The sequence below is a fragment of the Barbus barbus genome (genome assembly GCF_936440315.1).
Source record: "Barbus barbus genome assembly, chromosome: 12".
NCBI lineage: Eukaryota > Metazoa > Chordata > Actinopteri > Cypriniformes > Cyprinidae > Barbus > Barbus barbus.
In genome coordinates, this window is record NC_136740.1 from 24,283,655 (window position 1) to 24,310,691 (window position 27,037).

Sequence of the window (27,037 nt, forward strand, 5' to 3'; positions counted from 1 at the left end):
GTGACTCAAATTAAACCATTTTGCCAGAACCTACCTGAAGAAAATGTTTATTCATTTTTATTCTGAGAGGTTTTGTGAAGTGGTTTCAGTGCCTGTAGCGATAGACAGATTGATGCCATTTGCACCTGTCAGAAAGACTTACAGCCGCTCCGAATGATGTCACTTTCCAATAAGAGCCCCATTCTCTGCTGCCAATTGGGCATAACTGTTGGTGTGCTGTGAAATGACAAACGTTATGTAATAGAGCTTTGGGAATTGACGGGAGGTTGACGAAGCTCTGAAAATATACAACGGCACCATGAAGTGCAACATGAACTGCGTTTTATTAGCACACAATATACACATTATCAATCAGTTGACGATATACTTCAGCTGCTGCAGGATGTGTGATCAACAAAGTACAAGATGCTAAACCAGGTTTACACAATGAATTTCTGAAGGACATTTATCGGCATATCAGACACTTTCCACTTTTGGAGATATTTTGTATTGTTATAAGTGGTTGAAAAAATACTTCAGCACTGAGGAGTATCAGGTACAGAGACATAATTTTCACCAAACATAAAAAAAATAAAAAAAATCAATAAATAAATCAATTATATACCATATAAATGTAATAGCTATGTTGAGGCTATGCTTTTTATTTAGCTTTTTGTTCTTTTTAAATTCATTTAACTGTAGCTGGTATTATAACCCTTTACACATTTAAACTCTGAAGGTGTCAATACTGAAAATACAGCATTTGTTTTTTTTATATTTATCATCAATGTTACCGTTATTAGATAAACTCACCAACTATGTACACATGAGTTTGTGGCCATGCTAGTTGAACAACTAAGATTCTTACCCACAATATACAGTCAAAGCATAAAGCGGTCTGGACGTAAACATCTTGTGCTGAGAATAATAATTCCGCAACTATGCATGGTTTGCAACATTGCTATGGAAAACAAAGTACCTATTGGACAAGAAAGGCAATACATGACACACTCTCTGCCTTGATTTCGTAGGGAAGGGGATGGTGTAAATTGTACATAAATACAGATAAGTCTCTCTCTTGTTTTTCAGGGCATCATTATCAGTCAATCACGTTTCTAATCCCTTCTGCTCCTTTCGCCACTCTGTGCTCGTTCTACTCCTCCAGGTCTCCAGGCCCAAGCTTTCTGTGCTTCCAGCTCAGTCTCTCTCTTCTTCTTCCTCAGATAGGACGAGATATGAGCTATATGAACAGCTGCTATAGTGTTCCATGATATCACAGTGGGGTCATGGGTCGGGGGGACGTGTCACCGGTGAGGGAAGCAGCAGGAGGCACAGAGACACAGTGTGACCACATGAGTGTGAATAATCCTGTTTGGATGCGTGTTTTCATCAGGGTATGTGTGTGTGGAGCATGGGTTAGCAGCTTTGTGGTCTTTGTTCCATCGAAAAGTCTCTCTCTTTTTTTATTTTAATTTTATTTTTACTGGCTGGCTCGAAGTGAGGCGAGGTGGTCACTGTGTTGGTTCTGAGCCCGGAAGCGCAGCCTCTGCTTGGACTTCTTCTTCTGGTCTTTGGTCTGGTGGCTCTTACCCGAACCGCCTATAGCAAAACAGACAAAAAAAGCGAATTAATCTTTGAAACTGTTTGTCTTGACTGATTGGTAGCAGAAAACAAGCAAGAAACACTGTAAATAATGGATATTGCAACCATTATGATGGCACACCCATTTCTAAAAGCCTTTTAAAATATTAATCAAGAAAAAAAAAACACAAAAAAAACAGTTGTAGAATATTCATGATTAGGAACATAATTAAACCAAGTTAATCAAATTATCATCCTCTGTATCATTAAGCAAGCACCATCTTTTAAACTACTAAATTATGCTTACACTAAAAACAATATTATGCACATTAACATTGAAAAGTTTGGGGTCAGTAAGATTTTTTTATGTTTTTGAAAAAAGTCTCTTTATGGTCACCAAGCCTGCATTTATTTGATCAAAAATACAGTAAAATACACTAATATTGTGAAATAATATTACAACTGTTTTCTATTTGAATATACATTAAAATGTAATTTATACCTCAGATGGCAAAGCTGAATTTTTAGTGTCACAATATCCTCTCTGATATGCTGATTTGGTGCCCAAGAAACATTTCTTATGACGAACAGATTTTTTTTTTTTTATTAACATAATAAATGTCTTTACAGTCACTTTTGATGCATCCTTGCAGAATAAAAGTATTAGTTTGTCTTCAAAAAAAAAAAAAAAAATCTTACTGACCCCAGACTTTTGAGGCTGAGGTAAAAAAAAAAAAAATAATAATTAAAGCTGAAAATGAAAACAAGTACAATGTGTTATTTCACTCAATAAGAAAATATATTCGTCCCCTTAACCATTTCTTGGAGTTTCTTAAAGGGTTAAAGCAGCAAGCGAGACCGTCAGCTGCCTGTGAATGATATTTTTATGATTTAAAGACAGCAGCTCTCCGAGCAGAACCCCAAACCAAATGAACCTTTCCTCACCCCTTCTCCCCTCCTCACACTCCAGCTCAAAAAACAGTGGAGCAAAGTGCATAACACTCGTTCACTTCTCAGCCAGGCTTCTCAGACCAGAATTAATGCAAGCCAGGTGTCGCAGGCAAAGCATTCTGGGAAAGGCTGTGTGGCATATTGCACACAATGAAGGATGGCTTGCTAAATCCAACAGTGGCAAATGAGATAACGAGGTGCGTATGATTGAGTGTGTGTGCGAGTGTGTGAACGTTCGAAGGAGAAAGTGTGACTGAGAGGCACAGAAAATTTGTCAGCAGGGGAAAACGAGTCAGACTTGGATGCCGGGTGGTATCTGGAATCCCGATCTGGCACACATTCTCCGCTAGCTGTGCTACGGTTCACGTACAGGCTGCAGAAAATAAGCTTTCTATAGTTGTATTTCAAGGCCTGGCTCACAGTCTTATTATTACACTTGTTCAGGCCATTTAGCACCACAAAATGAGGCAAGGCAGCATAATGTGTGGTGACTTTATCTCAAGTGGGCCTCTCTCTCAAACGCAGTCCCAGTGCTTGGCTGGCTCGCAGCTGCCCGATTGCCATTCCCAGCCCCACGATGTGAATTCTGAGAAAATGATTTTCTTAAGTGGAAACAACCCTGAGAAAATGCTCTCTTTTGGTGGCACGAGAATTTTTTTTTTAACAATTTCTCTTAATCTTCCACCAGCAATTTCCTGCAATTAATACAATCATTCTATTTTGGGACTGATTTCTTGCAGTCTTGCAATTTGGCACAATGCAAAAATGTTGTCTTTACACGATGGCTCGTTATGCCTTCAGAAAAGCCCTCGGGGTCCATTTTACTCAGTTTTCATTGAACCGAATCTCCATGCGCCTCACATAAAAACAACAGCAACAGCGAAGCCGTTGAACCTCTTCGATAAATGTCGCTTCCAATTGCTTCGAGTGAGCTATAACGGATTTACTCAGGCACAACATGCAAGTCCATAATGACCACAGGCAATTTCTTTTCGCGTTCCGTTTTAAGAGGCCATTTTGATTAAAAACCGTGTGCTTTATAAACATAGTCTGCAATATGATCAATTTAGGGGCTTACTTTGATGGCAGTAAAGAGCAGAGGTCTATACATTAAAAAGACCCGTGTTGCAGGCCAGAGCACATGTGTGCTTTCCTCCCAACCATTAGAACAATATCCTGTCTCATTAAGTTCTGTTTATAGTAATGGAGAGCAGTGTGATTAATAAGGAGAGAACTAAACTTCAGGCTATTGCTGAACAAATCGTTTCAAAGACATCAGTCAAAAAGGTTTTTCTAAAAGGCTATTGTAGGAAATATTTGTCAAAGGCATTGCAAGTTACCAGAAGGTACCTGGGTACCAGTTTTTGATGGCTTTTTCTGGCTGAAAGTGTCTTCGGGAATGTCCTGGAAGTCATTATCAATTTAGACGTCATTGTTATTCAACTAGCATTAATTTGAAGACAAAAAGTTATCATTACTCTCATTATAGTACAGTAGTAAATATGCAATCTAGAGAGTATGTTCATGACAGTACTACTGTAAAATCATAGATGATCCAAATTTGACTGTAGAACCCAGAAATGTCCCTGATTTTATTTAAAAAAATCTGTCTCATGAAACAGGGTCGAGTAAAAGTTCCTATAAGTAACAGCTTTCATTTACACGTCCCATCGGACGCCCAAATCATCACTCATTTGTGAATTCTGAGAAAATGCTTATGGAAATTGTATTACATTTCATAACTGACAGCTAGAGGGCAACCAAAACTAACTGAAAGCCTTATGTCTGCGCAGGTCAAAACAACGCATGAAATGGAAAATCATATCAAGATGTATGCAACTATGTGTCTCAAACTGAATTGATGTCAGGCATAAGATTGTTTGAATTAGGGCCGTGTTTTATAATTAATTGCCAAGTCCAATTAGCAAAGTTCACAGAGTGAGGTCAAGACAGCTGCCTTTCGCTACAACCCTACAGTTTGAATTACAGCGGAGAAACGTGAGGGGAAAAAATGATGTGTTTTTAGCATCTCTGATTGGGAAAGCTGAAAGCAACCATATGCCAGAATGGTTTTATCTATAAACATTGGTTTATTTTTCTTTCTTTTAGTTTTTTTGTGGAATTAAAAAAAAAAAGGAAATCTTTCCGACACTGATTGCTTTCCTTTTGTAGATAAAACAAGCATCTGCCAAAAGACACTCAGTTTTACATGACTTTCAGCATCAAACAAATAAACAAGTTAGTGCTAATCAGAAACAGTGTGCTTGTGTGCGCTCTAATGTTCCGATATCTGCACGGAAAATTGATTACCACTCCTTGGCAACAAAAGAGAGAGTTTTCCCCTGAGTGAATGATTGTCAAGAAAGAAAAGAGAACACAGGTGTAACTGAAACACATTCTGTACTGTACGTCCGCATGATTTCCTTATGACTTTCTTTCTTCTCCTGGTTTCTGCCACACGCATGGATACGATCTGCTGAAACACCTGGCAATGTGAAACGAAGCCCACGGTAAACCGCTTGGGTGGAAGTTCCACTCCCGACCACAAATTCCTTCAGCACAGGATTTGACATATTATTCTCTCCTTTCAGTCTTCTACCTGGCTCTAACTGCACTGCGTGCCATCAAGATAACCATCAATATACCACAGTGTTATCATATACATGTACAATATCATATAAATGTTAGTTTTTGATGATTTCATCAAGATGAAAATCTCTAATCACATGCTTATGAAGCTAGCAACATAGGTTTGATTCCCAGGAAATGCGTGAATTGATCAAATACAGTATGTACCTTGAATGCAATGTAAGCCACTTTGGATAAAACAAATCATGTGCAAATTATGAAGTAAATATTAATATTTTAAAAGATAAATTAAATTAATATAATGTAACATTATTTATTATTCTCTACCAAATGCATATAAATCAATCAGTCAATAATCATATTTAAATAGGTAAATATTCATACTAAAATGGATAAATTAATATGGCTTAACATTTTATATTACTTTATACCAAATTAACTGAAATAAACAATAATAATAAAACAAATAAATAAATAGTGTAATATTAATTTGCATATATATATATATATGTATATGTACAAACTAATATTAATATTTAAATGGATACATAGTTATTATATTATATTGAAACTGTAAAAAAAACCCGACTTAACTAACTTTACTTTATTGTAAAAGGCTTCTACAATTAAAAAAAGTGCTTTCCAACCAAAACAGTGACAAAATGCATAAAAAGTCCACCTATTCTATCTAGTCATGGCAGTGACCCGCTGTCAGAGAGGCCGTGGCCAAATGAAAAGATGTCTGTCCAGCCTTAAAATCCAACCAAAAGTGACTTCATCTGCATGACTCGAGTAGTTCAGGAACCGAAAGGCCTAATCTTATCAGCACAGCATGTGGTTTAAGGAAATCGATGCCTGACCTCAGGAAAGCATTACAAGCGAGCGGTAAATGGGCCTCTCTGCGAAGGCTCTTCTTCTGTTCAGAACCTTCTCATCTTTCAAGGGATCAACAATTAATAATTGCCTTCTCTGCTGCTCCTTAATCTCATCCACATCTCCACCGCCTGCTCAAAACGGCAAGAGATAAAGAGAGAATGAGGAGGAAAGATGCAAAATGGAAAACAGGGTATGAGGACTCTTGTGGATGTAGGAGATGATATAAAGCTGCAGTTTTGGTGGTCCATCATTTTCATAAAGACACCAAACGCAAAGCCATTATTTGTGAGTGAAGGAGAAGACCGCTGGCGCCAGCAAGATTTGATTTCAGTGGCAGAAATTGGATTAGCAGCCATTAAGGGCCTCCTAACACATACATTTATAATGCTGTGAAGAGATTCGTAACTGCAGCCAGCTTCCCTTGACTTACAGCGTGGACGATGTGTCTGGAAGGAGATCCAGTGAACCTGGCAGAGCACAGAGGGGGAATTCACTAAACCGTTGAGTCAGTTTTACACAGCATTTCAGTGCTAAACCCTGTGTATTCATCGTCGCTGCAATCTAGTTTTACTGGTCTAATAGCAGCTAGTTTCTATATAAATTAAGGTAATTATAGATTATGCATTTTGTTCAAAGCTGAGAACTAATTTCCTGGCGTAATTAATGTTGTAATTTTCTGAATTTTTACAGTGATTAAAGCAGCAGTTATTCATTAGATATTGGGAGATGAGAAATTTCAAAAAAAGCAAATAATTAAAAAAAAGATATCAAATAAATTACAGAAAGATTAATTGATATTTTTTATTGCAGAATATTAAATCCTCTTTGCACTATATTGTAGTTTTTCAAATAAAATTGCCAATTTTTTATTTGCTTTAATTTGTCATTTATTTTCCAACAAGCATGTACATAAGTCACATATACATTCATAAATTAGTAAATTCATACAAATTCAACAAATAATAATTTGAATAATCATTTAAATATAAAATAATATGGTGATAACACCAACATCTAAATCATTACATTAACATGAAGAATAATACAAGTAAAATACAATTTTAATTATAATTTGTCATACTTAAAAATACTGCTATCTAGTAGGATCAATTCAGTAAGTGACTTTTTTATTAGCCGTTCATTGCGTAGCTAAACACTTAAGTGTAGTTGAACTACTTTAAATTATGTTTAGCATGTGGCTTAGGTTACATTATTAAAGCAGTTTCCCCAACACTGCCCTGAGAAGACGATCCTTTATAGGTAGAAGTCCATCTTGTTAACCAGCTGACAAGAAGCTTCTCTGCACAGTGTCACTTAGCCTAACAAGGTTACTCTGGATCATACCTCTCTTCCCTCCTCTCTCTCTCTCTCTCTCTCCCTCTGAAGCTTTGCTTACTATCAGGAGAAATTATTTAAAACACATGCATTCCGAACTCAAAGCTAAAATTGAGATTAGGAAGGTCATTACTGTCTTAATTCTGAGCAACAGTAGAATTGTAGAGAGATTCAGGAGCAGGTGAGTGTACCGCATCAGTTCTTTGAAGATGTCCGTAAAGATCATGATTTTTATAACAAAAACACCGGGCCAGAGCTGAACTGGAAAAGACTGAACACGTTATTTTTAATGTTTAATGCTTTCCTGTAGCTCAAATAGTAGAGCATGGCGCTAGCAACGCCAAGGTCATGGGTTTGATTCCCAGGGAAAGCAAGAGCTGATCAAATGTAAAAACTGTAACTTGAATGCAATGTAAGTCGCTTTGGATAAAAGCGTCTAAATGCATAAATGTAAATGTAATGTAATAGAAAAAATGCATTTAGAGTTTTCAAGCTCAGATTTGGTTATTATTTAAGAGTGATGAAATTTAAAATTAATTTTTTATTTAGTGTAAATGATTGACTCAGCTGTCCCTTTGCAAAAATCCCAACCCCATCATGGAGCAAAGAGGAAACTGACAATGCACTGACAGAGCAGCTTAATTTTGGTATGAAACAAAGTCTCAGCTGTCAAATTTTGTAATTTGAAAAGAAATTCAAACTATAAATACCGTTTTGTGGTTCTTTAATGTGTTGTGACAGATCGCTAGCGCCTCAGTTCAAGCGGCATTTGAACCGATCATCTCTTCCTCTTTACTAGTTATAACATGAAATAAACATGAAGGAACATCAGAAGGTATTTTGTTTCAACTGCAGAAAGATGTCAGTACTTTGTCAGATTCGGCATTATGATTGGTCGCATCGCCTCTCAATCAAACCCCCAGTGAAGGGTCAGTTGGAGCCCACACGAACACTGCATCCCCACATATTGTAGCCTATATGTTAACTACAAGGCATCTAATCCTGCCTGCATTTAATCAATAATAAATGAGGATGAATTTCAGAAATGTAGATGCTATTAAAATAGTTTTTTTATTAAAAAATGTATTTTATAAAATAAAATATAAATATTAGATGAAAAAAATATAGAAATTGTAATACTAAAATTACTAAAACTAAATAAAAATATACTAAAGTTAAATATAAATATTAACAAAAATGACAAAAAACACAAAACTAAAGATAAATTGAGTTAAAAAAAATTGTGTGTGATTAATTTCTTTGTTTTATGATTTTAGTAAAACTATCAAAGCATCCCAAAAATAGGATACATTTTTGGGGGAGCATAACTGCAAAGACTGAAATTTTCAGAGAATACATATTGAATATATGTTGAAGTGTATTTTTTTTAAACCCATTGCCCAATGTGTATGTGTTACATATAAATAAATGTATAGAATAAAAACTATTTTCCAATGGTTTAGTACTAATTCTTTAACTTAAATATTAAAGCAAAAAAAACTAATTTCAACACATATTAAGAAAATAATATATGGAGCTATCAATCTATTCATAAATCAATCACCTGCAGACATGAGAGGTGTCCAGTGATGCCAGCTGCTGTCTATGCCACACACAGAAGCTGATATGCCTGCCACCGCAAACCCATAGAGAAGGCAGCAAAACAGTTTCTGTGGTCTCCTATCTCTCTGCCTGACTCACCCCCAACATCTGGGCTTAAGTACATAAAGCTGTAGTCTTGTGTCCCTCAGAAAATGAGGCATAATTAGCTTTAATTTAATTACTGCCTAAATGTTGTTACATTTCTGACGAGCGACATAAAAAGCTTCCACAGCTTTGCGTTATTTTAGTGAGCATCCAACGCTATTACCAACCAGCACTGAGAAAATGGCAATAGGACAATAAAAAACATCAAGGGAATACCACATATTCATAATTTGTGTCATATGTTACAATTTCACAAACGCATTGTTTCTGATATGGCAAATGATGCTACAGCCGGAGTAAAAGTATTCCGTTTTTCTGGAGTCACTTAAGTGTATTTAAACCTCAGCACGGCGCTTTGATCTGTCAGATTCATGTAAACATCTGTTTCGTGCTGATAGAACGGAGGAATAATATACTAGCAGTGGTTCTTATCAATTCAGCTATCGTCAGAGGGAAATAACTGATGTGTTGCATTGCACGCCAAGGCATTTTACGATGAACATCTCGGAATGTTTAGTGTATTAAGACATCTTTTGTTTATAGTACCAAAAAGGCAGTTGCTAGAATTAGCTTATGATTAAGGCTTCTGTCGTCACTGCCTTACAAACCAGCAGGAAAATATCTCGTCCCTGGAATCCATCACTTTTCGCTTGCACCGGCAGTGCGCAATATTTAACTGTACAATTACTGTATGTTTAAAAGCACATTTTCATGTTTTCCCTGAAAATGGAGAGGAAGAAGAAACATTTCAACAGCTTTGCCAAGGATGTGACCTCGTCACACTACAATTACACAAACTATTTGATGGAACATTTGTTTTCCATTTTACTCCTGAAGCTGCATTTCCTGCGAGTGCTGTGGGTGATGGGAAGTATGGCCTGTAAGTGTGTGCGTCATGGCAAATGAGAACATCGTAGCCCCCCTATATAGGGGCCAAGCCTCAGATTTTGTCATGTACGGTACATATGGATGCAGAGGTAATACTATTTTACACCACGATGTGCGGTTGTGTTGGCAGGAGAGCGAACGTTCATTGTGAATTTATGGGAAACATTTGGGGCCGCCACCACTGAGGCTTTTCAAACTGAGGTCCATGTTAAATTCATACAATCTAATCTGTTCCGTATATAAATACACTCCGAGGCACAGCCATACTATAAAGCAAACCTGTAGGCTACATCTTGAGCCGAGAACGTACCTGTCGTAGCCCTGTCTGGGCCATATGTGTTTCTGAGCTATACGCCCGGCAGTTTCAGATCTGTTTGCTCCTTTGTTCACCAAGGGCACTTCTGGAGGATGTAAGAGGAAATTGTGTGGCATGATGTGTTCTTTATATCTCATTTCAGAAACAAGGCCTTCAGTCTCCATCTCCAATGGAGAACGGAGAGGAAATCTGCCTCGTGTCTCGAGGAACCAAGCTGGTTTCTACATAAAGAGGAAGTGCCCATGAGGCAGACAGGCTGTGCCAATTCAGACAGGCTTATACACTAAAACTGAAGATATTAGTGTGTGAGCGTGTGTGTTTTGGAGAGGAGGGACCCTCTGTGAAATACTTGAAGTCAAGGGCATCACGTCTGCTTGCCTTTCCTCAATTCATAAAATTCCCTTCAAAGACCTTTCATCTGTCTAAATGGAGTGCTTGCATCCTTTCGAGATGACTTAACTTTAAAAAAAGAGCAATACAAAACTTCTACAAAACTAGAACCTGTGGGGCTGTGAGGTGTGTTTTGAGGATCTAGGTGCAAAGGTTCCTGTCAAACCGAAAACACTCACCTGAGTGAAACTGACTTTTATCATCTACCTATGGAGCGGCCCCCTCAACTCAAACGCCCCAGTGCCAATAATTCCCCTTAGTTCTGCTAAAGTACTTCTGCTAAGTTCTTTCAAGGCCCAACAAGGTCAGGGGTTTCACACCACAGCAACGGTAAGAAAAACAGGAACATGTCAGGGAAAAGATCCAAAAGTAACTAGAAGGTAGCAGGGATTTGTCCTACATCCAGGTATTAAGTATAAACACTGGGATATGGAGTTTTGGGAACTGGATAAACGTGAAGAGGCAAACAAACCAGCTGAAAAACACTGAGGATTTATTTCATTGCCGTAAAGCAACTATACAGAAATTACAGTACTGAATAAAATCAGCATAAATTCAGCATAAAGAAAAGAGATTCTACCAAGAGCAACTGCACCATTTAGACCAGAAATGTGGGTAATTGAAATACAGCTGCAATACAATAAAAAATGAAAAACTTGTAGAATGAGAACAAATTTAAGTTGAAGCTGTAAAAGTCTCAAAAATCAATCATATCAGTCAATCAAAAAAAAAAAAGGTTTTTCGGGGGGGTTAATTACCTCTACTTCATTACATTTTAAATCCAAATTCTCCATCCTGTCTGTTACTTTAATTCAAATTCTGGAATTGAACTGGAATCTCAATATCTCAATTCAGTTCTGAATAGTGCACATCCCCGTTTACAACCCGTCTGTTTATTTTGGTGCATTTACATAATTGTAAATCGACAGTTTCTTTTGGTTATCCCCTACTGTGTGTATGCAAGCTTCGATGTCCAAACACCTAAAAACACAGGAATCTAGCAGCAAATGACACTTTGTTTTGTCTGGGTGTCTGTTTCGTTGGTCCAAGCCTCTGGATGCGAGAGGGTCAGAGTATCGCGAGGCTCTGATTACAAGCTGTGATGTCTCAATAAAAATGCCCGATAGAGGACAGAAGATTTTAGCGGTTGAGTTGGTGCAACTGTGCACCAGATGTTGAAAGTCATACCCCGCTCCTAGCTAACCCCGAAGAGGGGGTGGTCTAGGCCTTGCTAGTGTCCCACTGATATTGCGGGCACATGAAACGGAACCTCAGCATACACACTATCAAACGTGGAGCTTATACATTAGTGCTTATGTGTGGGAATGTATGAATGCATGTTTATTGAAGGCTGTGTGGAGGAAGTGTCTTGCCTGTCATGTGTGATGTGTGTACGCCTGTTATGTGTGTCTGTGGAGATGAAAGCATGTGTGGGGCCTTGCGGAAGGGCATGCAGTGGGCTACACAGAGGCCTGGAGGACAGAAGAGCCACATTCAAATGGCAAACACTGAATGACTGCAGCCTAATTAGAGTGATGATAAACGTATGATGCTATCATGAGACAGAATAACTGCTGAAAGTCATGGTCGCTAGAATGTATATTGAGAAATAAACATGGACTGCCTTAGGCTGTCTGTAGCTCAGCTGAAAGAAAGAAAGAAATTCCAATTTATACAGTGTGATTTTGAAGTTAAAGTGTATTTAAAAAAGAGAAAGAAAGAAATTCCTATTTATACCATGTGATTACGAAGTTATAGTGTATTTGGGATTAACAATTTTCCCCACAAAACTACATAAATTTTTTTCTTAAAGTTCAAAATTGTGAATGTCAAAAGAATGAAATAACCAAAATTAATCTCATGATTTCTGACCGGTTTTTAGAAATCAGAATGAAGCCATAATATTAGGTGATATGTAATATGTGATTTTTTTTTAATCATTACGTCAAATATTTAATATCTTCAAATACACACTAACTTTGACTGCTGTAAAAAAAAAAAAAAAAAAAGATTTGTTAAAGACAGACAGACATATATATATATATATATATATAGAGAGAGAGACAGACAGACAGACAGACAGACAGACAGACAGACAGACAGACAGACAGACAGACAGACAGACAGACAGACAGACAGATAGATAGATAGATAGATAGATAGATAGATAGATAGATAGATAGATAGATAGATAGATAGATAGATAGATAGATAGATACCAATCCCTCTTCTACAGGACTCCACTTATAAGATTCATGCCTGTGGTATGATGACGGATTCTCCATATAAAAGTCGGCGGGATCATGGGGTGGTTCAAATATTTCTCTCTGAAGACAGTTGCTGACAGAATGACAGGGGCCGTATTTATTTTGGTCAGGGAGCAGGGCACTTTGTGGGGAGTTAATCAGAGACTCCCCTCTCCCCCCTACAGGGAATGTATCTGTGAAGAAATAAAAAAGTGAAAAAGACGGCCAGGGACTAGTAATGACTTTCGCTCCCTGTGGAAGATTTACCACTGGCAGAACTCCTCAGAGACCACAAGAATTTAGGCAGAGGGTGCGACACAAACTGTAAAGCAGGTGAGAAGTTGCTTGAATTGATGCAACTCTCCAGTAGGGAACATAAAGTTGTCATTCTAAAAGCTGCAATTTTCTGCTATCAGGGGGGCAATCAAAGTAACTTTCAAGTTAGAGGGTGCCTCTTGATGTAAACACAGTGCTAAACATCCAGCAGAGATAGAGTGAGATTGAGAATACTTAAGATGCTCAAGCTACACATGTGCTTATCATGTTAGCAAAGTTAGCTAGGCACATTGCTATGACTATTTCTTATCCTCCAAAGTCTTAAAACCTTGTAGATGTTAAAATGAAAAATACAGACCTGCCAACCTGTACGCATTTTGCGTAGCGGGCACGCATTTTGACCTCAAAGTACGCAGGTACGATTTGTCACTTTAAACTACGCAAAAACCTGCTGACGCCTTTGTGCAGCACAAACCAATCAAGCAACAGCAATTAAAGAGCACTTCGACCAATCAGAGCGCGGGGTTCATTCCCCATCTAGCAAGTGGGATGATTGACAAATGCGTAGACCTATCATTAAAAAGAGACTACAAATAGACAGAAAAACAAAGTCCCGCTTGGTCTTGTACCTTTTTTACTCCCGCCATCTGATTTCTTAAAAGAGGACAGTACACACGGTACTTACAACTAAGGTAAACGGGTTGGGGTGGATGTGGAAAGTTAAAATATTGAGTTGAGTTAACTTAATCCTCTGGAGTCGACGTGATCGCATTGATATTCTAGACGAACTGTGAATAGAATAAAAGCACACATTCATATTCAGTCAGATCTGCTGCGGTTTATTAGCTGCACTCACTGAACAGCGTCCTAATATTAGGGCTTTTAGTCCAAAAAAGTGCACGTACTTGGATAAATACTGATATATTCGCACTAGAGCTTCGCCCGTGTCTAATAAACCTTTAAAAAAGTCTTACCATATTAATGCATATTAATTTAAATGTTACACATTATTTTGTTTCGTGGGAGAATCGTGATCTCTGTTTGAGACAAAAAAAAACGTTATTCTCAATTTATCCAGAATCGTGCAGCTGTCGTATGTGACTGAATGCAGACCTTTGGTAAATATCTAACATGAATAACGTTATACTAACACTACATAATTTACAAGCTAGTTTGCCTATTCACCAGGCATTTAAGTTGGCAAAGTAGTGTAAAGTTATGTGCTCGGTGACAGAAAATGTGTTCATGCCTTGCAGCTAAAACAAAAACGTGACATCAGATGAGGACACTTACAGGGAGAGAGAGAGAGTAGCAGACCTAAAAAGAAACCAAAAAGAGTCCATGCCCCACAGCAGTTCTTTATTGCAATCAGGCACCATTAGAAAAGCCAATCCAAAATAACGAAAGCTGCAATCAGTGGACTTGAATATCAACTTATGAATAATTCAATACGAATCATTAAAGATCAATAACTATTGACAAACAGCATTAACTGATGACCTCACACCAGATGCCCATTCTCAGACACTTCATGTTCAGCCGGACATTTACTCTTGGCAGACACGTCAATCCAAATTGACCTACAAATGACAAACGGTCTGAAAGAAGTGAGCAATTAATTATACAGAGCCAATAACATTAGCATTGCAGCAACGCAAAGTTTAAAAAGAAGACAAAAAGGGTACAAATGAACGTAGAGGGAAGATATATGGGAGCTGCTGTGTGAATGTAGAAAAGCATGTTGGCTGCGAAACAGCGGCCTCCTGCTCCCGTGTCAGTCCTGCGGAGTCAGCTAATTAAAGAAAGATTAGTCCATTGGCACACCAGTCACAACAGACCTGGGTGCAAGGCACGGATAATCACCCAACACGCCAGCCAATTAGTGAGCTCCACTTGCCCTGGGAAAGCAGCACACACTGCTCTCCTGTATGATATCCCGCAATATTACCCAGGCGTAATTCACCATTTATCATTCCTGAATTTCAACACCGAGTCAGGATCTGATCGGGAGTCGTCATCTGCGGATCACTTTCTCCTGCGAGAGGCCCAAGTTTTAGTGGGAAGCGCGAGGCAGCCTGACAGTTATTAAATAAATAAGTGCAAACACACACTCTCGTGCTCGGCAGCGGTGGCGAGAGGCGTCCGCTATTTGTTTTGGAGGGGCACTCGGCACAGGACGAGCGTAAGAGACTCACATAAGAAGTGAATTAGTTGTCTGTGGAAGCTCGCATCTGTAGCAAGAATGTTTGACACTCAAAAGACGTTTAAGTATGGATTTGGTTTTTGGTTTTCCAAACTAAACACAGGCCCCGAGTTAGATCACGGCGCGTAATTAAAATGCTCGGAGGACAAGGTTATCCTGCCAGGCCCCCAAATTCAGTCCGCTAACTAGCCATAAACATACCAGTGCCGCGCAAAGCCGCGCACACATTAAAACGATACCCCACCAGTGTTTTCTCTGTGGCACAGAGGGGCATGCCTTGCTGCGGGTCTCGTCCTGCTTCCCTCAATAACAGATTAAAGGCAATTACTCCTCTGTGGGCATCACTTTACCATAGTCTCCATCTGGCTCCCAGATTGGCCCGGACTGACAAGCAAAGTATTTGGTGGGGGGTGGAGCTCTTTCACGGTGCTACTGGTGGCTGGATATCCATCCATCCTCATCTGAAGAAGGGAAGACAAGCAGTGCCTCCGCAGCCACTGATCTCTCTACAACTTCTAAAGGGAGTATTAGATTCATGATACAGGAGGGCTAGCCATACTGTATACACGTATACAGAGGGGGTGAAATATGGTTCCTTTAAGGCCTCATGGTGCAAGTGCAAATACCAAGACAACTAGGGCTGTGCAATTAATCGAATTCAATTATCATGCGCATCTTGTCAGTAAAGCCGGTTTCTTGATTAGTAATAAATCGCCATCACCTGCTTTCAGATGGAGAGGCAATTACTACACAGAGCGTGGCTTTTCAGAATATCCAACCCTGCACTTGTAAACCGCTTATCTTTTGCTATACAGTTGATGAGCAATTTTCTACCTTAAAATATAAAATGGTCCCACTTTATATTAGGTGCCCTTAACTACTATATGCTTACATCAAAATGTAAGTACATTGTACTTCTTGTGTTCGTATTGTGTTGCAAAACACTTTTGCCGCTATTGAGGTGGGATAGGTTAGGGACAGGTTTGGTGGTATGTGTAGGATTAAGGGTGGGTTAAGGTGTAAGAAATGGGTCAACAGTGTAATTACCTTAAAGCAGTGCACGTAGCAAGGTTTTTTTTTTTTTTATTAAAAAATAAATAAAACATAGAATAGAAAAAGAATAGAGCAAGCTAATGTTAGAGGCCTTTTTTGCTTTTGTTAATTGTATAATAAATAAAAAGAAAACAAATAGATAGAATACAAAAAGATTAGAAAAGCTAGTGTATTTAAAAAAAAAAGAAAACAAGCAGTAAATGAATAGTACAATGTAATTATAATTGCAATTACAGAAATTAATTACAGATGTAATTATATGCAGATTTTTAAAATATAAGTACAATGTAAAAACATGTACGTACACAATAAGTACAAAATTATTAATTCAAATATAAGTACATAGTAGTTAAGGCCAGCTAATATAAAATGGGTCACATAAAATAAATTTGAGTAAATTTATATTTTGTGGGAGTCCCAAAAGTCACTTCTTTTCCCACTTCCAGCTCACACAAAAACCCCAATGACCCCACTGAGAGAACAAAAACAGACATTTTTCAAGATACCTGGAAAAGAAAGTCAAAGGTTTGGACCACACAGGTTTAATCTAATTTTAAGTTCAAATTGCAAAACTGTTTGCCACCTGTTTGCTACCTCAATTAAAAATAAAATTATAATAATTCAAGGCATTCTCAATTCAATTCACCTCTTGCAAGAAGCCAAAATGGCAGGATGTTACATTTAGAAATGACGATTGATCATCAGTTACCTAAGAAGGACATGGAACTGTCACAGATATCGGGGCATATAGGAAAAACTATATGTTTCTCCTGTTTCAGAAATGGGAAATCAATTACAGCATGCATGGCTCTTTGGCCCTGAGCTGGAATCTAGAAACCACAGAAAATCGTTACAAGAAGTCAAGCATGCATATGACTGTGCTAAGCAGTCTCAATTGTTCCTGAAGTAACATTTTTTCTCGATAGAGCCACTCGTAAGTGGCGCAGACTTGGTTATGAATGCACCAATATGCCATTCAATACACCATTTCTAGCTGTCTGAGAATCTAAAAGCTGCTTTGCCACGAACAGCAAAATTATCCAATAAGTCTCAATGTCGTGTTTGTTTCTGAACCTCAGTCACACTAAATCCAATGTTAGGGAATTACTACTAGGATTAAGGAGATGATCGGAGGCAATAACAGTCTGAGTTGTTTACACAACATTTAATACAATTGACACTAAGTAACCTGCTGCTAGTTGGTTGCAGAAAGGCTTTGTGCAAAACCTTTGCGCAAGGAAGGAAGAAAAATCTATCCTCAGAACAGCGATACTACTGACAGACGCTCCCTGCTGGAATATCACTCAACAGAGCACTTTCATGGCAGAATAGCATTGTTCTCTCTCTAGCCTGGCTGGTCAGTCTGTTGATTTGATGACAGGGGCTGGGTTAGGTGCAAGCTGGAGCTCAGCAGGCATTTCATTTTCACAAACAGCCGGGTGACTATTAATAAATTGTGTTTACGGCCCACTCTATACACCACCCTGAGGAGTCCCATCACGCTGCCAGAAAGAGGCAGTCTAGCCTACTGGGAGAGAGCGTCGGCCCGGCAACCTACTCTCAGATTCTAAGTAGATAAGTGAACAATGGTTATATTCAACAATAGTTAGCAACAATACTGATTTAAAGGTAGCGTAGGTGATTTGGTTCAAAAACATTCAGATGACAATCACTAAGTTAAGTGGTCTAAATGTATTTATATGTAGGCTATTTATATTGTCTGTGGAAGCCGTAGGACCATAAAATGTTCGTCCAATCTAATCCTTCGGTCCAAGGGCTATGATAGGCTATCCTACCTGCCTGTCAATGTATGTATTTGCATACCTCTGCGCAAACTGTTGCAGACCAAGCAAGAATGGAAGGCATTATTTTTGTAATAGTATGTGCTTAGTGCTGTAATGTTTTCTTACTGGTGAATGAGATATGAGGTAATCTGTCAGTTCTGCATTCAAACCTTTACCAACGACGTCTCTCATCTTGTCACTGGTTAGCCTCTGGTCTGCCTGTGTGCATTCATGTGCTTTGGAGGAGGTGTGGCTTTGAAGAGTGATTTGCAGCGAAGGTGGGATCTTATGCTTTCAAAGCTAGCTTGCTATTGCTAGCCTCTATGAAATCTCCTCCCCTACCTTTAAGTTAAGTAGTCTTCAAGTCAACGAAACATTTTTTGAGTTGAACATGACTGAAAGACATTCACTCGAAACTCGTTTTAGCTGATTCATTCAAACTAATAAAGTGAGTCATTTTTGTAAAAAAGTGATTCATTAAAAGTACCGGTTCAAAAGAGTAATTTGTTTGTGAAACAAGCACACTGTATCACTTTACTGTTTTATCCTGCATATACTTTTTAATGATCATGTTTATTAATAATATTAATAAATTCACTTACATTAATGCATTATGTATCATGAACTTACAATATTTTTTTCACAGCATTTATTATTGTAACTAATATTACTTTTAGTATTATTATTATTTATCATATATTATCCATGTATTATTTATTAATTGCTTCTATTAATTTATTTAAAGCATCTGCTTTTATATGATGTTCATTTTAAAGTAACTTTTTTTTTTTTAAGTTTTAATTTTGGCATTTCTGCCTTTATTATGATAGACAGGACAGATCAGAGCTGACAGGAAGCAAAGTGGGAGAGAGATAGTGTAGGGAGCTGGGATTGGTAAAGGTCCTCGAGTCGGGATTCGAACTTGGGACGCCCGTAGCGCAACGACGCTGCATGTCAGTGCGCTGCCCACAAAGCTTTCAGTGCTGAGTTAAAGTAACTTTTACAAACCTGAAAGGTTAAAAATGCGTTAGTAGGCTATATGTAAAATTAACATTCATTTTAAAAAAAATATTGTAAAATAATTTTATTCTGTGTAAGCTATTGTGTTGTTTAATGTTAACACAGTTTTCAACTGAGAGTCATTAAGAATCACAATGAATCAAATTATCCCAGCCCTAGTAAGTAGTAAGGCTCTCAAGTAATACTAACCCTCAATCTAAAGTAACTGTAAATATCTACAGAAAAAGGGTGTACTACTTATTGTTGCACTGGTGCATGCAAGTAATTTAAACAACTGGTGTCCAGATGTTTTCATCTTTTCTTAAGTCACATCTGCATCAAGGTCAAGCTAGGGCTAAAGGTCTGTAAATGATGTTCAGTGACATTAAAGCTCATAGAAATGGAAGCTGGATGATCAGATAAACAATGCCAGAAATACATTCACATGTAGAATTGCTCTGATGTTATTTACCTTCTCGTATTTCCTGCCTATGTCTAATCCATAGCAATCTGCAAGGTCTGCTGTTACGTAATCTTATACCTATCTCCTCAGGCGGGTGTCTAGTATCTGATGTTATGTGCATTATGGTAACGGGGTCGTATTCTTGCACACTTCCCCACAGTCACCTTTTGCCTCATTTTTCTTCTTATGTAGAGCAGTTTGCCCGGCAGCAGGGCATACATAAACTTACACATGCGTACATGTTTATAGTCTGGCTGTAATCCTATTTATGTCTCACGAAGTAATTTGTTATAGTGCAGAGCAAAGCTGTCATATTAGGTAGCATTCAGGGACTTATTCACAAAGTCTTTGGAATCCAGTGTATTGTAAGAGGTCAGTCGGGGGCTAGGTTTATCCAGGCCTTTCGTTTAATGAAGACTCAAGACCAAGCACCCTCATCCTTATCTAGAGGCTTTGGCTACTTCCTGGTCACTCGTGCACAATAATTTCTCTAACATAATACCTACACTGGGATATAAGACATTGACTGTAACAATGTTATTTCTATAGAATATCATAGCATATCTATAGAAATTAGCAGTAGTTCTCTAGTAAATTCACTAGTAGTCCCTGAACACCAGTTCTAGAGCACTGCCTTAAATACAGCATACAACACGATCAGTGTTGTAAGATTTATAGTGAGATTGTTTAGTGAATCAAAAACATACAGCGTGACCAGGACAGCCTGATTCGCTATCAAATGACTCTTATGAATTGTTCTTTTTAGTGAAACAAAAATATACTTCACAACACATGTAGTCCAATTCACTAACAAATGACTCTTACAATGAATCTTACAAGATTATTTTTAGAGAATCAAAAACAGAGTGTTAACAGTGTAGCCTGATTCACTATCAAATGACTACAAACCAGTTTATTTTTAGTGCAACAACAACATTCAGAAATTCACAAATGAATGATCCTTGTGAATCAAAAACACAGTGCAGACAGTCAAGCCCCACAAAGGAACAAACAACTCTTTTGAACCGCTTCTTTTTGTGAAGCAAAAACATACAGTGTGAAATGTCAGTATCATTATAGACTGATTGTCCACGTGACAACTTGCTGTTAAACATTTCTTGGTAAGTTCAAATGCTACGTACTGTAAGTATTTCCTCAAAGAGGTAAACTCTGTTAGTGACTCATACTGACCATATTACCAAGTAGGACTTCCATAAGCTTACTTACAAAGTGATTTCTAAAGGTAACAAAGGAACAGCTTCACTCTGTGTTCAGTTAAGACTTTAACAATGGCTCACTGACCTCAGATGAGATAATTGAGACCAGTAACCATGAATCACAATGCCAGTTTTTAATTAAAGATGACTATAAAATACTCTTGGAAAAGGTCAAGAGGAGCTAAATTAGGGAGGGAAAAATTCCTGTGGAGAGAGCCAAGGTAGGGTACAGAAGGAAGACGTGCCAGAAAATCACTATTTCCAACCTTCCTTCCCCACCTTACAACCACTGGATGGGGAAAAGGGCCATGTGACATGTCTGAAACATTCACTCCATCAGCACCTCTCTAAAGCAACTGTCTGAGAGTCTATGTAGAAATGTAGTTAAGTCTTACAAATGATTTGAGTAAAGATGAATGGATTCCGTTTTAACTATGCACTTTTCAAAACTGGTAATAGCTCATAGAGCAAAATTCAGTGGCTGTGACCTGATACTGAAGTGGACTTTATGGAAATTTAGATATAGTACAAGACTGAGGTACCTAAATAAACAGTGGAAACTGAGTAAGTTCAACTTTGTATTGCCTCAGGTCTCTGGGTTGACAATTAACCCCTCCACAATCAGTCAAAAAACGTTCTCAATGTGAATGTGCTGTCCTGTACTGACCTCCGAAATTGAAATTACATGTGTACTCAGTGTGACAGTATCATAAGTCAGTGACCACAAAAGATTTAAGTTTGTTCAGGTGAGCAGAATGAAAAAAGCTGTGAGGAAACGTCTTGATTAATTATCATCATGAGTTTTCCCTGATAAGCCCTCCTGAATAAGGTAATTATTTCCACGAGTAAACTTGGCCCATCTCTTCTCAAATTAAACACTTTATAAAATATGTTTCCTTGGATCTATTTACTCCAAAAATATTTTCCCTCCGATTTGACTTCTCGTTTTAGTGGTAAAATACATGCACCACCTACCGCAAATAACTCTCATAGAGAAAGGAAACAGAGTACCATTGAGGAAACCTGCACTTCATACTTTAAGGAATTCCACTGAGAGGAGAAGAGAATAAGTGAGAGAACACATACGCTCAAAAAAAGAGAGAGAAAAAAACCTAAGGCGAGCTGGCTAAAGTGAGCATGGAAAAATACTAATAAATCATGAATGAAAATGCCAGTCGACACTGAAAACCCAAATCGGGGGGTTGAGGTTGGGCGGCCGACTTTTCAGTCCAAAAAAAACAGAGCTCAAGATTAAACAGGTGAGATGCAGACGAAAAGGCCGCAGTGCTATTTCCTACTTTGAGCGAAGAAAGTTTGGAAATCTCATGAAATTGACAATTTGCAGATGGAATGGATGATTTGTCTCTTAAACAAGGGCTTGTTTTGAAGACGTGAGCACATATGCTGGTTCAATTACATACACTCACCTTTTCTGCAATGTCGCATAGCCATTTTGCATCTCCTGGACTCGGCGATGGTCGGACATGGTATCGTGTCCATTGGTGGCTTCTTCACAATATGCCGTGTTCGGGTTTCCAGACCCCACTTGAAACCACAGGTTTTGTTTCTTCTGGTGCAGGTCCCCCACTCACTCCACTGGCCCACCTCACAGCCCTCTATTGGGTGAAACAGAACTAGAATTTAGAGAACTAGATGCTGATGATGAAAACCATTGATAAAGGCTAAGAAAGTTTGGATATGATGAGATACAATACAGTAATATTAGACCTAATGAACAATTAATCAGATAAGTTTAAGGTTACAAAATTGAGATATTAGAGACAGACAATGTCTAAAATCTATCGTAAACTGGTGGCTGTGTTTGGGAACTTAGTAACTGGTTCTAGCTGGTCAGAAAAGTTTATTAACTCTTTCAAGCTAGTCATTCACTGATTGATCAGCCACTATGTCCCAAAAGCTAGCTTTAGCTTTTTAAATTGGTTTGACCAGTTGGTCGCTGGTATTGAAGATGGTTTATCTAATGATAAGACCAGTGTGGACCAACTAATGACCATCTTAGATTGAATTTTGATTGAGTTTTGAGGACAATATGGCGGCACGATCAGACGCAGCGGCTGCTCCGGGTCCCAAAGACGGTGCTTTTATGTTTTTTAATGTCATCTGTTCTTCTCCAAATAGTGTCAGTTTACCGCTAACTCATAAGGAAATCACCCCAGAACTCATCTATGATCGCCAAAGTCTTTTGGATATCAGCAACGCATACGAACATCAACTCTCGCCGGCGGCTACTGAGAAGCTACGAGGCCTTTGTTTACTGCTGAAGCCGGAACTCGAGACCGCGGCCTCGCCTACTGACGCTACCCGCACAAGGTACCGTCGCAAGCGGTGTGAGAGAGGACGGAAGCGCGGTAAGCGCGGAGGTATACGAGCTAGGCTAAGAGCTAACCTCACAAGACCGGCTCTTCCAACACTCATGCTCTCAAACGTTCGCTCTCTGGAAAACAAACTGGACTTAATTCAACTCAGTATGAGGCAAGGGATTGTTGTGTGTTTGTTTTCACTGAAACATGGCTAAACGACAACATCCAGGACTCCGCCATTCAGCTGCACGGGCTAACCAGCTTCCGAGCGGATAGAGATTCATCACTGTCTGGTAAGACCCGCGGAGGTGGCTTGTGTGTGTATATCAACAAAGACTGGTGTAACAATGCTGTGGTATTATCAAAACACTGTTCATCGCTGGTGGAGTTTATGTTTGTGAAGTGTCGACCGTTCTATCTGCCGCGGGAGTTCACGGTCATTGTTATTGTCGTGGTCTACATCCCCCGTGTGCAAACGCTAAGGACACGCTTCGTGAACTGTATAGCGCAATCAGTGAACAACAAACAAATAACCCCGATGGCTTTCATCATAGCCGGTGACTTCAACCACGCAAACTTAAAGACAGTTTTGCCAAAGTTCTACCAACATGTGAACTTTGCAACAAGGGGAAACAACACACTGGACTTTGTTTACACAACAGTAAAGAACGCTTACAAGGCTGTACCCCGCCCCCACCTCAAGTAATAATAATAATAATTTTTATTTGTAATGCGCCTTTCTTACACTCAAGGTGCTACAACAATATAAAACAGCAATAAAAGAAACAACCACTTCATAACAGCAATCACACAAACAACACAATAACAACTGCAAAATTATAACTTAAAACATATCTTTTTAGTGAAGCTTTTAAGTAATTTCTTAAAACAACCAAAAGATGAAGCATTTCTTATCGAAGGCGGTAGAGAATTCCACAACCTAGGAGCAATACAAGAGAATGACCTCCCACCCATCGTTTTAAGTTTACAACAGGGCTGATACAGAGTAAGAGAGCAAGCAGACCGGAGAGACCGAGATGGTGTGGACACTGTAATCAAATTACATATATACTCTGGGGCCATTCCATGTACTGCTTTATAGGTTAAGATAAGAACTTTGAAATCAATACTCAGACCACATCACTGTTATGCTAATCCCAGCATATAGACCACTTCTCAAACTCGCCAAACCGGTTCAAAATCAGATCACAGTATGGCCAGACAATGCCACCTCAGCACTGCAGGACTGCTTCCAGGACACAGACTGGAACATGTTTAAAGAGGCAGCCACCTACAACAACCACACAGACCTCCATGAGTACACTGAAACTGTGACTGCTTACATCAAAAAGTGCACTGATGATGTGACAGTCACCAAGACCATCACCACACGTGCAAACCAGAAGCCATGGATGACAGCAGAGGTTCGTGGGCTGCTAAAGACTAGAGATGAAGCATTCAGATCAGGAGATAAAGCAGCCCTCAAAACAGCAAGAGCCAGTCTGTCCTGTGGCATCAAAAATGCAAAACGGTCATATGCTCAAAAAAATCAACAACCACTTCACAGACAGCAGAGACACACGGAGCCTGTAGCAAGCCATTCAGACCATCACTGACTACAAGCCCCCGCCACAGACCTGTGATGAGGACACATCCCTCCCCGATGCACTCAACTACTTTTATTCATAGTTTGAAATGCAGAATGACACACCTGCACAAAAACTGCCCACACCTCCCAACGACTGGGCGCTCTGTCTGTCTCCAGCCGACGTAAGGAAGACCCTATCTAGGATTAACCCACGCAAGGCTGCGGGTCCTGACAACATACCTGGCCGTGTTCTGAGAGACTGTGCTGCACAGCTGACAGTTATCTTCTAATAGATATCTTCAACACCGTGCTGAGTCAGGCAGTCGTCCCCACATGTCTCAAATCCACAACAATAATACCGGTACCAAAGAAATCACCTGTGTCCTGTCTCAATGACTACCGTCCCATAGCACTGACTCCAATCATGATGAAGTGCTTTGAGAGGCTATGCACAACATCAAAACCAGCCTCCCCAACACACTCGACCCGCTCCAGTTTGTATACCGTCCAAACCGCTCTACGGACGATGCAATTTCCTCCACCTGGCTCTTACCCACCTAGAAAATAAAGACTCCTATGTTAGAATGCTATTCATTGACTTCAGCTCGGCATTCAACACAATAATCCCACAACAGCTCATAAATAAACTAAACCTGCTGGGCCTAAACAATTCCCTGTGTAATTGGATCCTGGGCTTTCTAACCGGAAGACCTCAGTCAGTCCATGTCGGCCACAACACCTCGAGCTCTACCACACTGAGCACAGGGGCCCCACAAGGCTGTGTGCTCAGTCCGCTGCTCTTCATACTGCTGACCCACGACTGCACTGCCAAGTTCAGCTCCAACCATATCATCAAGTTTGCTGATGACAGAACAGTGGTAGGTCTCATCAGCAACAACGATGAAACACACTACAGAGAGGAAGTGGGGTGCACATCACAGAGGATCTCACCTGGACCACCAACACCATGGCACTCTCCAAAAAGGCACAACAGCGTCTACACTTTCTCCGCCAGCTGAAAAGAGCAAGTCTCCCTCCACCCATCCTCACCACATTCTACAGAGGCAACAGTGTGCTGACCAGCTGCATCACTGTCTGGTACGGGAACTGCAGTGCTGCTGACCGCAAGACCCTCCAGCGGACAGTGAACACAGCTGCAAAGATCATCGGTGCCCCTCTCCCCTCCATCCTGGACATTTTACTTACACGGTGCTCCAGCAAAACCAACAGCATCGTGAAGGACTCCACCCATCCCTCCCACAGTCTCTTCCAGCTCCTACCATCAGGAAGACGGTACCGGAGCATCAGAACCCGGTCCGCCAGACTGCTCAACAGCTTTTTCCCCCAGGCTGTGAGAGCCCTGAACTCAAATCACCCCGCCCCCCTCTGAAACCCCATGCAAACCCCTACCTCCTGAAACATGGTAGTCAGTACATCTGTCAGTAGGTTAGTTGTGTATAAATTTATAGTGTTTTTATAGGTTTAAAGTGTTTTTTTACTTCATTGTTGTATGTCTGTATTTATGTAGCACCGTGGTCCTGCGAGGCACGACATTTCGTTCCACTGTATGTCCCCACATGTAGCGGAATGACAATAAAGCTCAACTTGAACTTGAACTTGAATACAAACCAGTTATGTTCTAGAAGATCTAGCAGCTTCATCTGGATTATCCAGTAAACTTGTATAAAAAGGTTTACTTACCTCCACACTCCATGCTGTCCTCCAGAGGAGCAAAGCCCTCTGGACACTTTTCGAAGCAACGGCCCTTGTGCAAGTAAAAACCAGGCTTGCACTTTGTGCAGAAGTCTTTGCTGAAGCAGGCCTCACAGTTATCTATCCTACACCCTGTGAAAAACAAGAGAGACAGATGTCAGTTGGGACAGCAGACAAAACCTCCTCATCTGGAGCAGACTAAAAGGTGGGGGAGGGGATCGGCGTGAGAGAAGGATTATGGTTTTGGAAAAAGACATTTTGATGCCTTGTGAAGCTTTTTTCTTTAAGGGAGTGAGATATTACAGTGCAACTTCCTCTGACATGCATGTTGAGCCAGGGAGTGTGGGGTGTGAGAGTTTTTAGGGCTGCATAGAACTCCAAGGATGTGATGACATCCGGAATGAGGAATTACCTCATCATGACCCCTTCACAGAAGAAAGGAAATCAGAACATCTCCAAGCATTCAAGAATACAGAGTTAGAAGGAAAGATCTGTTCTCATTCGCTCTCTTGACTAACCAAGCAGTAGCATACTTTATTAGCATAAAAACATTACTAGCATA

The 27,037-nt window shown here is 39.5% G+C and overlaps 1 protein-coding gene across 1 annotated transcript in view; it reads right to left on the minus strand.

Moving 5' to 3' along the window:
• Positions 1-305: 305 nt before the first annotated feature.
• LOC306877834 (R-spondin-2-like) overlaps positions 306-27,037 on the minus strand; it is a 58,062-nt gene continuing 31,330 nt past the window's right edge. Inside the window, exons 3-5 of the mRNA XM_079429819.1 lie at positions 26,464-26,607; positions 22,281-22,469; positions 306-1,578 (exon numbers count right to left, since the gene is read on the minus strand). Of these exons, the coding sequence (XP_079285945.1) occupies positions 1,460-1,578; positions 22,281-22,469; positions 26,464-26,607 (452 nt within the window). The 3' untranslated portion in view covers positions 306-1,459. The remainder of the gene's footprint in view (positions 1,579-22,280; positions 22,470-26,463; positions 26,608-27,037) is intronic.